This window comes from Podarcis cretensis (assembly GCF_951804945.1).
Source record: "Podarcis cretensis genome assembly, chromosome: 2".
Taxonomy (NCBI): domain Eukaryota; kingdom Metazoa; phylum Chordata; class Lepidosauria; order Squamata; family Lacertidae; genus Podarcis; species Podarcis cretensis.
Window position 1 is genome coordinate 108001986 of NC_137171.1, and position 13392 is coordinate 108015377.

Below are 13392 nucleotides of genomic sequence, written 5' to 3' on the forward strand. Positions count from 1 at the left end.
ATATTGCCTTTTTAAACAACTCCTAAGCATTTTGGAATGACTCAATCCTCTGGGCTTCACCTTTCAACTTCCTTTTTTATAAGTCTCCTCACTTGGGGAAAATTTCCTCTTTTGAAGTCAAATATTGGGCCACACCACAATACCGTGCCACGTTTTAAAGGAGAGGAGTTTGACACGGCAAATCTTATCTGGACTGCAATATCCCGGGCCTCTGGGTGAATGGCCTATTTGCAACACTCATAAGCTTTTTCTTTTCCAAATTTACTATAACAGAACCATCGTAATTCCCGTGGACATAGAGCTATGCAACCAACCAGCAGAGTTTTTTTATATTAATTGAAGCTACAGCTAGAAAAAGACCTTCAACTAGAGTTCCACCTGAAAACAAAATTAGGGGGTGGGGGTGATATTACATCTTCTGTTCCAACTTTTGACATAGAATTGGCAGCCATTTCCACAGCTGTCAATGTGTACTGAAAACTGAACTGGACAAGCAGCAATTCAGGTGTTACAGGTGGCATCTAGAGTTACCTATGTATTTTTTTAAAAAAAAACACTTAAAAAATTAAAGCAGACAGCTTTTCTCATCACGTCATCTGCATGCTGGGATAAACGACATCTAGGGAATATCTGTTTCAACAGGCAGAGAGCCCTGTCGGAAAACAGCTGGTAACTTTGGTCGAGCAAACCACACACCAGGTTTACCTTCTTTCATCTAGAGAAGCTAACAGTTTTGGCCTTCAACTGGCAGGCCCACTGACATGGATGTAGCCAAGGGGGCAACCCCCCCCCCAAAAAAATCAATAAAAACACATAGCTAACTGAGGTCCTGCCCCAACAAAAGACCTGCCCCCCCAAAAAATATTGGCTACGCCCAGAGCCACTGACCCCAATTTTATGACCCAAGACTTGAGTGAATACAACTCTATATAAAAGCTAAGCCAAGCCATGCAATCCCAGGCTCCTCTATAGACTGTACCCCCAAGTTTCTGCTATCATAAAAATTCAAAATGGCCGCCATCCATTCCTTTCACAGCAGAAGAAAACGGTGGGAAAGGACGCAAAGTTCAAAAATGGATTGCAGGTTGCAGTTTGGTATAGGGGAGAGTCCTGGAAATATAAATGTCTAGCAGGTAGAAAAACCGCTACAACAAGAGACCCACGTTCACACCAAGCCTCCATCACAGACCTGGTGTGTGGGACTCTTGTTCTGAATGTGTGAGAATCTGGAACAAACACTAAAACATGCCTTAGGGAGATGTTCTGGGAACGACAACAAGACAAGCAGACATCTGTTTTGCCACTTGAGAAAATGCCCTGCCACTCGACAAGTACCTGTGCAGCAGAGCTCTCAAGTCCCGTCCCACCCCCCACCCCCGCTTCCCTTTTCATGAATCCCTTCTCAAGAGGCGCGTTTTTCATTTATTCGTTGAATACTGTTGTTCTACCGAAACAGGAACACTCACATTGGGTTTTTAATCGGACAGGAGGGGAAGGAAAGGAACGCACACCGCCGAACACCAGCAAAGCTGCATTCTCTTCTACATTGGTCCTTAGCTCTAGGCTAGGTAGCAAACATTGGGCCTTCCAGGTTTTTGCTGAACGGCCAACTTCCAACACACCCCAGATTATTGGTCATGCTGGCAGAGGCCAATGAGAGTTGGGAGTCCGGCAACATCCGGAGGGCACCGTGTTGACTACCCCTGCTTTGGCTGCCTCTCTCTGCTGCTTTAAACCAAGGGCAGGCAGACAAACGTCACAGTCTAATTTCATGTGGGTGGCTGGAAAAGGAGCAAAATGGGGGGTGGAGATGAAAAGGCAGGGGAGAAAAGGACGGTATCCCACCCACTTTGGACCCGGATCCTACCCACTGCTAGCATGCAGCCCTAATGATTACCCCCACCCACCCAGGAATACGACCCCCCAGCAGGGGAAAAAAGTTCTCCATGTCTGATTTAACCTTCCTGTGTCAGGTATGGCCTATTCCTGGATGTGCCCAGCACAGCCCTTCCTTATTCCATCCCCCATCCTTTGGCTGGAGACGTCATGGTACATTGCGAGCTCTTACTTTCAAAATCCTTTTCCACCCCCACCCCTCCAAAGTCATCTGAAAAGGGTAACAGGAAGGATGCCGCAAAGATAGGAAAACAGTCCACAAGCAGGAATACAAAGACAAGGGATTTCAACTACTTTTGGCTAAAACAGAGATAACGACGGCTTCCTAGGAGCAGTTCAGCGACAGAATAAGCAGTCCAGAGGGGTTGCGGCATCTTCATTCCTTCAATAATAATAATAAAAATGCTGCCCCAAACGAGACTGACAAGAGGTGGCGATGCGTTAGGTACAAGGTCAGCCTTCCCGTTGCCAGGTGACCCCGGCATTCCTTTCATGGTTTCCCTCCGCACGGAAGCTCGGGCCACACCTGTACATCATCTCACCTGGTTTGAGGGCGGTATGGGAAATGCAGACCTATATCCATGACAGAGCCACTGGGGAGAGAACCCTAACAATCCAACTGGGGGAGAGAGCTTTAAAGCCTCCGCCTTACTGGAAAGAAAAAGAAAAGAGGGGGGGGGGAGAAAAGGAGCGCTCCTCTTATCGTAAAGGAGAGCCGCCCCTCCGTTCGGCATGCTGCCCTGACGGGCCTCGAGAGCTGCTGTCGGCAGGAGCTTCCTCTTCCCACGAGAAAAGTGTGTGCGCACACACAGGGGCGGCGGCCCCACGGACTCCACGTGGGGCGGACAGAGCCACGCTCTGAAGCACTTCTCAGTTTAGCAGTTTCAGCTGCCCGGTCACCTGGTTCACCATCTCTTCCTCCCCCATGATGGCGAGGACTGTGTGGGAGCCCGTCGGAACCTGGAACACAGAGAGGACACCCCACAGCTGGGGCAAGCAAAGCACTGAGGAGGGAGCTGCCAGAGAGCTGGGGCCGCACCTCGATCTACCGTGTCCTCACCCCTGCTGTATACTTTCGAGTGCTCCCAATGTGGGGTGTGACATCACTGAAGCAGTCAAGTACAACGTTTCCTGTTTGCCCAGAGTGGACACACAGGGGAACGTTGCTCCAGCCGGGAGGACTTCCTGTCACACCTGGTCTGGAGCATCCTTCCCCTGCGTGTGACCAGGTAGATGGGCGTGACCCTGGCAGACCATATAAAGGGGCTAGTCATGCAGCCATCTTTCTCTTAAAGGTAAAGGGACCCCTGACCATTAGGTCCAGTCGTGGCCGAGTCTGGGGTTGCGGCGCTCATCTCGTTCTATAGGCCGAGGGAGCCGGCGTACAGCTTCCGGGTCATGTGGCCAGCATGACTAAGCCGCTTCTGGCGAACCACAGCAGCGCACGGAAACGCAGTTTACTTTCCCGCCGGAGCGGTATCTATTTATCTACTTGCACTTTGACGTGCTTTCAAACTGCTAGGTTGGCAGGAGCAGGGACCGAGCAACGGGAGCTCACCCCGTCACAGGGATTCAAACCGCCAACCTTCTGATCAGCAAGTCCTAGGCTCTGTGGTTTAACCCACAGCGCCACCTGCGTCCAATGTTTCTCTTACTCTCTCTTAAAAAAAAAAAAATATTGCTCAATTTCCACATAACAAATTATCAAATCATATAATCACCTACATAATTAATAATCCCCTTTTTTTATTCCCCCACCACCAAGGACTTCCCTCAGTTCCTCTCCCTGATTTCGCTGCACATATTTTCTCTGCATATATTAAAATTGTATATATCCTTACATATCTGTCCATCATGTTATCAACAATAAATTTGTGTACGTTTATTCAAAACCTGCCAAGGAGTCCACTTCATTTTGTTGTGTTTTTAAATAATTTGTATAAAGTTCCCATTCCTCCGTGAAGTCACAGTTGTCCTTGTCTCACAATTTGTATGTCAATTTGGCCAGTTCTGCATAGTTCATCAATTTCTCTTGCCACTGGTCTTTTGTTGGGGTTTCTTCATTCTCATCTTCCTCTTACTCTCTTCATCCCTTCTCTCCATTATGCCTTTTGCTATCTGCTGGTTCTCAGCCAGCAGCACATGGACTCATCCCTCACAGAGAACGAACCCACACATTTCTCTGTAACTGTAACCAGGGCTGGATTTAGGTTTCATGAGGCCCTAAGCTACTGAAGGTAATGGGACCCTTTATATGCCCAGCTGTCCTTTGTCAACAACAAATTGTCAAGGTTTTTTTGTGTTGAATATATGCTATAAGGTAATTTATGGACCTAATAGGTATCTAAAGCCATTTGCTGTATGTAGGTTTTATTTTATTTGTTTTTATATTATATTTTGGAAATGTACATCCAGGTTTTTTTCCCTTCAATTTTTTTGGGAGCCCCAAGAGAGTGGGGCCCTAAGCTTTAGCTTGTTTAGCTTATACGTAAATCCGGCACTGATTTACTACAAACTAAAGCCTGCTTTCAGGACCGTACTGTGAACTGAATGTAAGTAAACCTTATCATTACTTTTAAAAGAAGACTGTTGTGTCATTATTGTTTTGAAGAGGGAACTAAAGGGGAATTACCAGGAACAATTTGATCTGGACAAGCCAGACTGGCTTGCTTAACTCAAATGGTTCTAACGAATCTATCAACTAGCTTCCTGTAATGTACAGTGGTGCCTCGCAAGACGAAATTAATTCGTTCCGCAAGTTTTTTCTTCTTGCGAGTTTTTCGTCTTGCGAAGCACGGTTTCCCATAGGAATGCATTGAAAATCAATTAATGCGTTCCTATGGAGACCGCTTGCCAGGCTGGCGGTGCGGAGAAGGGCTTTTCTCCCCACCGCAAGCCTTCAGGACAGGTACGGGAACAGAGGGAAAGGCGCGCAGCGCTTCTCCTCTGTTCCCGGGGCTTGCGGTGGGAGGAGGGTTTTTCCTCCCCACGCCAACATTCAGAACAGCATTCTGAAAGTTGGCGGTGGGAAGGAAAACTCTCCTCCCACCGCAAGTCTTCAGGACAGCCATCCGAAGGCTGGCGGCGGGAGGAGGTCTCTCCGCCCCACCGCCAGCCTTCGGAGGAGGTCCGAGGACAGTGGGGAAGATGTGCTGCGCTTCCCCGCTGTCCCAGAGATTTCCCTATGGGCTTTCGTCTTGCGAAGGAAGCCCATAGGGAAATTCGTTTTGCGAAGCGCCTCCAAAATGGAAAACCCTTTCGTCTAGCGGGTTTTCCGTCTTGCGAGGCGTTCGTCTTGCGGGGCACCACTGTACAAGGGAATGTGCTCTGCTACTAGCTCATTAGCATGAGTGAGGAAGGATATTATTTAATCAATAAATCCTCTCCTGCTATCCTCAACATTCCCACAATCAAGGTATCGGGAGATTACTTTGCTGGGCTACTAGTTTAAACCAGATCTTTGTAAATAAATGACATTCTTGCTGTATGTGCTGTTGTAGGTGGGGGTTTTTTTTGGGGGGGGGGTAGGAAGGGATTCGAAAGAAGAAACTGTTGAGGTCAGCAAGATAGCCTCATCTAAGTTGGATTAAAAAAAAAAGTGGATGTGAATTTTGAATGTCAAGCTGAATTTTTCAGGTTTGTAGCTTGCTCCTTGGCAGCAAAGGATCTTTCAAAGTAGCAACTGTACAGCTGGTCTGCAGAACACAACTTTTGTTATCACCTGGAAGGAACCTTTCAAAAATAAAAGTTGCGTAAGTTTGCAACTCTGCTCAATATTGTAGGGGGGGGGGGACCTTAATAGACACCAGTTTCAACTACAGGCTTAGAAACAGTATTCTAGTGCTTCAAAGGCAGAAGCTTTGTTTATTTTATTTCTAAGTCTTCCCATAACCAAGGTTCTCCAGTATTCAGCAGAAATTTTCATAATTTCAAAACCTACTGCCCTTAATGATCCTGCCCTATAAAAAGAGAGCCCTAACTAGAAAATAAAAACATCCTTTTGCTCCCCCTTCAAGTTCTGAAACCAGAATTAGGTATTTGCAAACATACCCAATCTGCCCAACAAAGAAGTCAACCCCCCCATGTGCAGAAATTAAAGTCCTATTTTCTTACATACCTACCTGCTAGCATCCCTGCAGAACACAAGAACAAGGTACATTCGCTTTGTTCAAGGCAACATAGCTAGGAAGCGCAAACCGACTTTCAGAGTCTTTGGCCAATTACCTGGGTCCTCCCTGCATCTTGCACTAGGTATGTAGGCAGCTCCAGGCTCAGGGCCAAGGCGTGGAGCTCCAGCAACTGGTCAGTGTTGGAACCCTGCAGTACGACCTTCTTTGCGCTGAAAGGCAAAGCAATCTTGAGTGTAATACCAGCTCCCACTCCACCCTGGTGCAGAATCTTGCACCTCCAGCCCAAGAGTCTGCCCTAAGGCAGCTACAGAGATCAGCAGCCCAGGAATTAGGGCCTACAAGTCTATTTCAGAGACTACAGAGCAGCATTGTGTGCCAGGGATCAGGCACATGCCAACCTGCGTACCTGGAAAGCACTCAGACCTCCGTGCAGGACTGGCGCAAAGATCACGTGTATTTTGTTTACAGGACTTAAAAACCTTTTTTCAACTGATGTGGAGGAATCCACACCCATGCCCCCAGCACTGCTTGTGTGACCACCTCACACACACACCCCAATAAAAAAATCAGCGCATGTGACACTAAAACATGCTCTGCAGGGGTACCAAGCTAGATGTGCTGGACTGCTGGATTCATAAGGTGCTCAGCAAGCCAATTAAAATATCATAAAGCCCCTTGACCATGTCATCTGCTGGGTCCAAGCGGAAGTACTATGATCAAGGCTTCTGGCCTGAATCAACAGACTATAAACAACCGCCTTTAAGCTCCTCCATCTTGCCAATGCCAACATGCTAAGTTGGGAACTGACTCTGAACCCAAGCCAGCATCTTTGATGCACCTTCTTCAGTTCATCTGGGAGAGACTTGGGAGGAGTTTGCTCTGGCTCAGCTTCGACCCAGACACATGGTGCCCCTTCTGCAAGGTCTTAGGACATGGGTAGGCGAACTAAGGCCCAGGGGCCGGATCCGGCCCAATCGCCTTCTAAATCCGCCCCACGGACGGTCTGGGAATCAGTGTGTTTTTACATGAGTAGAATGTGTCCTTTTATTTAAAATGCACCTCTGGGTTATTTGTGGGGCATAGGAATTCGTTCATCTATTTTTCTCCAAAATATAGTCTGGCCCCCAACAAGGTCTGAGGGACAGTGGACTGACCCCCTGCTGAAAAAGTTTGCTGACCCCTGTCTTAGGAGGCTGGTGCCCTCCGCAGGCCTGATTCCCCTTCTGCTTCCTTACCCTTGTTCATCCCATTGGTTGATGATGTCCCGGTGAGACGACTTCTCCTGCAACAACTGGAACAGGCCAACGGCAGCATGCCCCACTTGAGCGGCAATCTGCAACAATAAGCACCAAGAATCAAGAAAGGGAAAGAAGACAAGGTCCCTACCAGAGAGGAACGGCAAACCAAGCTGATGTACTATGCCAAAATGGCAAAACCGACTGGGAAACTCAGAAACCAAGAGGACAAAAAACTTCATAAAAGAATGGAAGAAAATTATAAGTTATTTAGGAGACCACTGTAATGAGATAGAAACATTGGCAGGATTTTGATTTCATTTGTAGTTTAACAAATACCATGGACAATATGGACTGATATAGAAGTCGGGAGTATGGAATAATAATGCAGTTGTAAATGTTCAAAATGGGACCCCATGGGGGGGGGGGGAGTGGTGAGATTCGGAGTAACCTCTGCACATGGATTTATATTTGGATTTTTATAACTTTGTATTTGTAAAATTAAATAAAAATGAATTCAAAATTGGGGTGGGGGGAAGCTTACACCAAAGCATCGCTACAAATCTGCTGTAGCGACAGAAGAAGACAGCCTGCTGCTGAGATACCTTGCCATCACCTGCAAGGGGAAGGCTGGCAAAAAGTGAGGAATCATAACCCAAATCATCTTCTAGACAGGACTCAACAATAGCAGGTTGACTTCTTTCAGTAGCAGCTGCGTCAGTATTGTTACTGGGCCTCCATCCACAAATTTACTGCAAAACCAGGAGCCCCTCATTGCCCAAGGGCTCTTGCTCGCTTTCACTTTTCAGCCTTGGATAAATCCCCTCGATTGTGTAAGCCAAGGATGGAGAACCTGAGAACCATCTAGTCCAGCCCTCTGCACTGCAGGCATCCTGCCCACATGTAAGCAAATCAGCAAGCAAAGCCAAAGGCCACTTAAAAGGTAAACCCATGAGTAGCTTTACCTTTCCAGTCCCCATGGAGAGCTCCATGTTCACCACAAAGACCATCTTATAGTAACCGCTGCCTTGTGCATCCTCTTCTTCCTGGAAGGAGATGATGATCAAGTCCCTTTCGTCACAGCATAGTCACCCGCCTCTCCCATTTACAGCTCAGGATCACAGTTAGTTGCGTTATACTGAGTTAGGCTACTGGTCTAGCCATCTCCGTATTGTCTACACTTGGCCAGCAATGGTCCTCCAGAGTTTCAGCCAAAGGTCTCTCCTAGGCTTGTCTCTGGAGACTGAATCTGGGACCTTGTACATGCAAAGCCACTGTCCTACAGCCCTTCGCCATTTCCCACAAGCCTGGTCTGACACCCAGGTCCTGCCCACACTCAAATATAGCTGTTAAATACCTGTCCGTTCTACTTCACCATGGAAAGAGGTGCTTAAGGAAGCCTTTATGAGGGTCTAGTGTATTGCAATCACTTCACCAGAATAACAGGGTGAGACAGTTGCAGGACCACAAATCTCAGCTATGTTATTTACACATGACAGCCCTTCGGCGGGCCCGATGCAACCTTCCTCCTGCAGCAGAGCTGAATGAACTATATGATTATTCTGAATGTGTAGATTAGGACAAGGACCAAGGTTATGTTTTATGTTGTGAACTGCCCTGTGATCTTCGGATAAAGGGAGATATATTACTAATTTTTAAATTTAATTTTTTTTTAACTACTATTACTAATACAGTGGTACCTCGGGTTAAGTACTTAATTCTTTCTGGAGGTCCGTACTTAACCTGAAACTGTTCTTAACCTGAAGCACCACTTTAGCTAATGAGCACAATTTCCGTTCTCATCCCGAAGCAAAGTTCTTAACCCGAGGTACTATTTCTGTGTTAGCAGAGTCTGTAACCTGAAGCATATGTAACCCGAGGTACCACTGTAATAATTTCCTGCCACTAAGATAAAGGGCAGATTTTTCCTTTTTCCAATTTTTTTTATTAAAAGGACAGATTCTTCCCCAAGGAGTTTTAATCAGCACAAGGATGGGGAAAGAGGAAACGTATTTTCCTGATCTAACATTGCTTTCAGAGCAGGGCCTTTATAAGGTTTCTGCTTCCCCTTGCAAAGAGAAGATCATTGTCTCAATTGGGGCAACAATTGGCTTAGTTTCTTAAAGCCAGTTGTGCTACTGGCCCATAGGGAACAGCTAACAGGGCTCCCCCAGGATTGTCTGAGTTATTGATTTGGGCTGTACAAAGGAAGGCAATCCTCAAGCCGTTCTGGGCCTAAGTTATTCAGGGCGTTGTACATAGAAGGATAGAAATGTAGAGTTAGAAGGGAAACCCGGGGTCATCTACTCCAACCCCCTGCAATGCAGGAATCTCAACTAGATCACACATGACAGATCCACACATCCAACCTCTGCTTTAAAACTTCATGGAAGTTGTCTCCCACACAGTGTGGGAAAAGGAGATGCTGAAGGCATTACTTAGAGAGGGCACAACACACAAAGTCCGCACCGACTGCAGAAACCTGGAGTATTGGCAGGCAGCTGGAGGTTGGAGCCATGGCAGATTGTGTGAGCTCAGTCCTTTGCACGGATCTGGTACAAAAACCTTGAACTTGGCCCAGTAGCAAATGGGAAGTCTTAGCAACAACGTCATGTGTTGGTGGTAGTCTCTTTCCTGTCTAGCCATAGCATTCTGCACTAACCAAAGCTTCCAGACCCAAGGGCTTTGCCCTAATCAAATCTTGAAGTTACCAACATGTAGATTATGCATATTGTAAATCACAAGTGGACTTGCTTTATATAAAAAGCAGGGCTTCTCATTTTGCAGGAGGGATGTCTTCCTGCAGGTGCCAGTACACCCCCCCCCCAAAGATCAGTAGACTTTCTGTAAACACACTCTCCCTTCTATTGATTTAATGCAAATCCAGCATTACGGCCTTCAGTGCATATCACAAAAATCTAGGCGCTAAATACTCTTGTTGTTGGTCATCCATGACCATTCAGTATGAACCAGTTAAACGGCACTGTACCAAGTTGCATCCTAACAACCAGATAGGTGCGGTGGATGGGATCTTTCATTAAGTAGGTTAACAGAGCAAAATGGAGAATGAGGGGAAGAGCTTCAGTTATAAGTATTTAACATGTTTATACGTAGGTGTTTCAGACACAGCTACTCACAGAGACAGGCTAAAGAATAATGGCTGTGAAACAGGCAGCAGCCACTAGTTTCTATTGTCACAGGTCACCAATGTGCAACCCACAGACATACATATACACGCAAGAGGCCTTCCTTGACACTCACAGGTTCCTATTATTTCCACTAAAATTAGGACTGGGGAGGTTAATCCTCATCTGCGCTTTCCAGGAAAACCACACGCGCGTAGATTGGCGAGTGGGTGCGGGGAGGAAGCAAAAACCCTTCTTTCAAGGGATGGGGAGTAAGAATGCGTGCACGCGGTTGCTGGGCACGTGTGTACCGTCGCAGCACGGGGTCAAAAAAATCTCAGAGTTGCTCAGTCGCCTCGTGAGGATCACTTCGGGGCGCCACACCCTCCGACGTGAGAATCCCCAGTACCCAATCCCAGATGGTGCGGGGCCGCAAGAAAGAGGCGCTCTTCACATGCTCAGAAACCGCGTCAGCAAAAGGAAAGGTTTGCAGGTCAAGGATTGAAAAAAGCGTAGGGCAGGGTCGATGAAACAAAGAGAGAGCAGTGCATTGGGTTAGGCCGGAAAATGATCCCCGGCGGGATCAGGAGGCAGGAAAACGGGATCGGGCGGGGGAGATCGGGAGGGGATTACCTGGGAATCGAGGCCGCTGCTGAAGTAGAGCTGCGCCGCCGCCTCGGCCGAGCGGCCCCCGGTGAGCGCTAGAGCCTGCGGGAAGGGAAAGGGAGACGGCCGTGAGGATCGGCTGCAGGGGGTGGATCCCGGCCCACACCCGGCGCCGCCAGCGCCTCAAGGAGCAAGCGGCCCCCATCCCCCTCCCCCAAGAGAAAGAGATCCACCGGCCGACCCACCCGCCGCGCCGCCACCTCGGGGATGCCGAGCTCCAGCAGCGGCGCGACGAGAGACTCGTCCACGCCCGAGTCCGAGTCCAGCGCTTGCGACTCCATTCTTTTACAGCTGCTGCTGCCGGCGCTCTGCCCTCCGATTGGCCTCCCCTGCCGCCTCCCGGCCAATGGGAGCCGCCCACCGCCGCCGCCGCCGCCTCTCGGCCAATCGCCGCGCCGGCTCCCCAAGGCTGCGGCCAGTGGCCGGCGCCCGCCGAGCGGCGCTTTTCCCCCTCGTGACCGCCGCGGCCCGTCCAGGTTCGTGAACTTGCGCGCGCCTTTGGTCGCTTCTTCCGCACGTGACGCGGCCGCGTTCCAGCCTCCCTGCGGGGTGGGCAGGCGCGGGAGGAGGCGGGCTTTTCCTTGCAGGAGCAGCCGCAAAAGAGGGCCTTGGAGAGAGAGATAGATATATATAATATGTACATATTATGTACTATATTATTTATTATTTTATTTATAATTTTTATTATTTATTATTATTATTTATATATAATTTTTATTTATAATTTTTTATTTATAATTATTTTATTATTTATAATTATTTTTTTATTTATAATTTTTATTATTATTATTAATATATTATTTTATTTATAATTATTTTATAAGTAATTGTTTACAAAATATTTATATTATTTTATTTCTAATCACAATTACCGTAAATAAGAATAACAATCTGCACCCACCACCAATTATGATTTCAATGTGCGGAATAAGTGCAGAGCTTTCCAAACTGTGTCCAGACACGTTAGTGTGTCAGCTGCTGTGTAGGTGTGTTGCATTAATGCTCCCTGTGCTCCTCCCGGGGTTGGAAAGAGGTTCGTTTAACCTCGTTTGCTAGTAAAGCTGAATTCCTGTGTCATGAAATGATGCATGTCTAAAAAGTGTGCCACCAACATGAAAAGTTTGGAAAGCTCTGCAGTCGTGGCTGCTGCCCATTGAAAATGAAAGGGCAGAAGGCAGGGAGGTCAACAGCAGGGGGAGCCAGAGCCAACGACAGGCAGAACCAATTAATCCTCATTTTGTCCCCTATTCCCCTCCCTACAAGGCAACACTGAGACCACAGAGGAGGAAGTCTAGGAAGCCACCTCCTAGACTAGTTGTAAGAAAGAAGGCAGGGAGCATTTGGGTTAGTAAGGGCAGACTTGAGGTCAGTGGGGCAATGTCGATTCACCCTAATGGGCCAACCTTCTGCGGCTGGGGGGCTCCCAGAGATAGCCAGCTAGTAAGTAACATTCTGAAGTCAGTGAGACCATAGTAACATGTAGTAACATTCTGAAGTCAGTGAAACTTGGATGATGGACTCAAGGGCATCCTGATCAAATTTGCAGATGACACCAAACTGGGAGGGGTGGCTAACACCCCAGAGGACAGGATCACACTTCAAAACAACCTTGACAGGTTAGAGAACTGGGCCAAAACAAACAAAGATGAATTTTAACAGGGAGAAATGTAAAGTATTGCACTTGGGCAAAAAAAATAAGAGGCACAAATACAAGATGGGTGACACCTGGCTTGAGAGCAGTACATGTGAAAAGGATCTAGGAGTCTTGGTTGACCACAAACTTGACATGAGCCAACAGCTAAAAAAGCCAATGCAATTCTGGGCTGCATCAATAGGAGTATAGTATCTAGATCAAGGGAAGTAATAGTGCCACTATTCTGCTCTGGTCAGACCTCACCTGGAGTACTGTGTCCAGTTCTGGGCACCACAGTTCAAGAAGGACACTGACAAACTGGAACGTGTCCAGAGGAGGGCAACCAAAATGGTCAAAGGCCTGGAAACGATGCCTTATGAGGAACGGATAAGGGAGCTGGGCATGTTTAGCCTGGAGAAGAGGAGGTTAAGGGGTGATATGATAGCCATGTTCAAATATATAAAAGGATGTCACATAGAGGGAGAAAGGTGGTTTTCTGCTGCTCCAGAGAAGCGGACACGGAGCAATGGCTCCAAACTACAAGAAGATTCCACCTAAACATTAGGAAGAACTTCCTGACAGTAAGAGCTGTTCGACAGTGGAATTTGCTGCCAAGGAGTGTGGTGGAGTCTCCTTCTTTGGAGGTCTTTAAGCAGAGGCTTGACAACCATATGTCAGGAGTGCTCTGATGGTGTTTCCTGCTTGGC

The 13392-nt window shown here is 47.5% G+C and overlaps 1 protein-coding gene across 2 annotated transcripts; it reads right to left on the bottom strand.

Annotated features, from left to right (window-relative positions):
• Positions 1–1399: 1399 nt before the first annotated feature.
• Positions 1400–11379, bottom strand: LOC307209044 (putative peptidyl-tRNA hydrolase 2). 2 transcript variants are annotated; one of them, XM_079964135.1, is made up of 6 exons: positions 11238–11379; positions 11020–11094; positions 8227–8307; positions 7262–7359; positions 6121–6235; positions 1400–2883 (listed from the first exon to the last, which is right to left on the bottom strand). In XM_079964135.1, the coding sequence occupies exons 1-6, from the start codon at positions 11331–11333 to the stop codon at positions 2767–2769; spliced, it is 582 nt and encodes a 193-aa protein (XP_079820261.1). In that variant the 5' UTR covers positions 11334–11379; the 3' UTR covers positions 1400–2766. The 2 variants fall into 2 exon arrangements, with proteins under 2 accessions (XP_079820261.1, XP_079820262.1); XM_079964136.1 differs by having other exon boundaries at positions 1400–2856; positions 11238–11376.
• Between the last annotated feature and the right edge of the window lie 2013 nt (positions 11380–13392).

Excerpts from the sequence above, each read along its gene's own strand:
- LOC307209044 (XM_079964135.1), bottom strand. The coding sequence starts at position 11,333 with ATGGAGTCGCAAGCGCTGGACTCGGACTCGGGCGTGGACGAGTCTCTC. Across the intron at positions 8,308-11,019 it reads GCAGCGGCCTCGATTCCCAG|GAAGAAGAGGATGCACAAGG; the intron begins GTAATCCCCTCC and ends ATCTCCTTCCAG. Across the intron at positions 2,884-6,120 it reads AAGATGCAGGGAGGACCCAG|CTGTGGGGTGTCCTCTCTGT; the intron begins GTAATTGGCCAA and ends TGCTTGCCCCAG.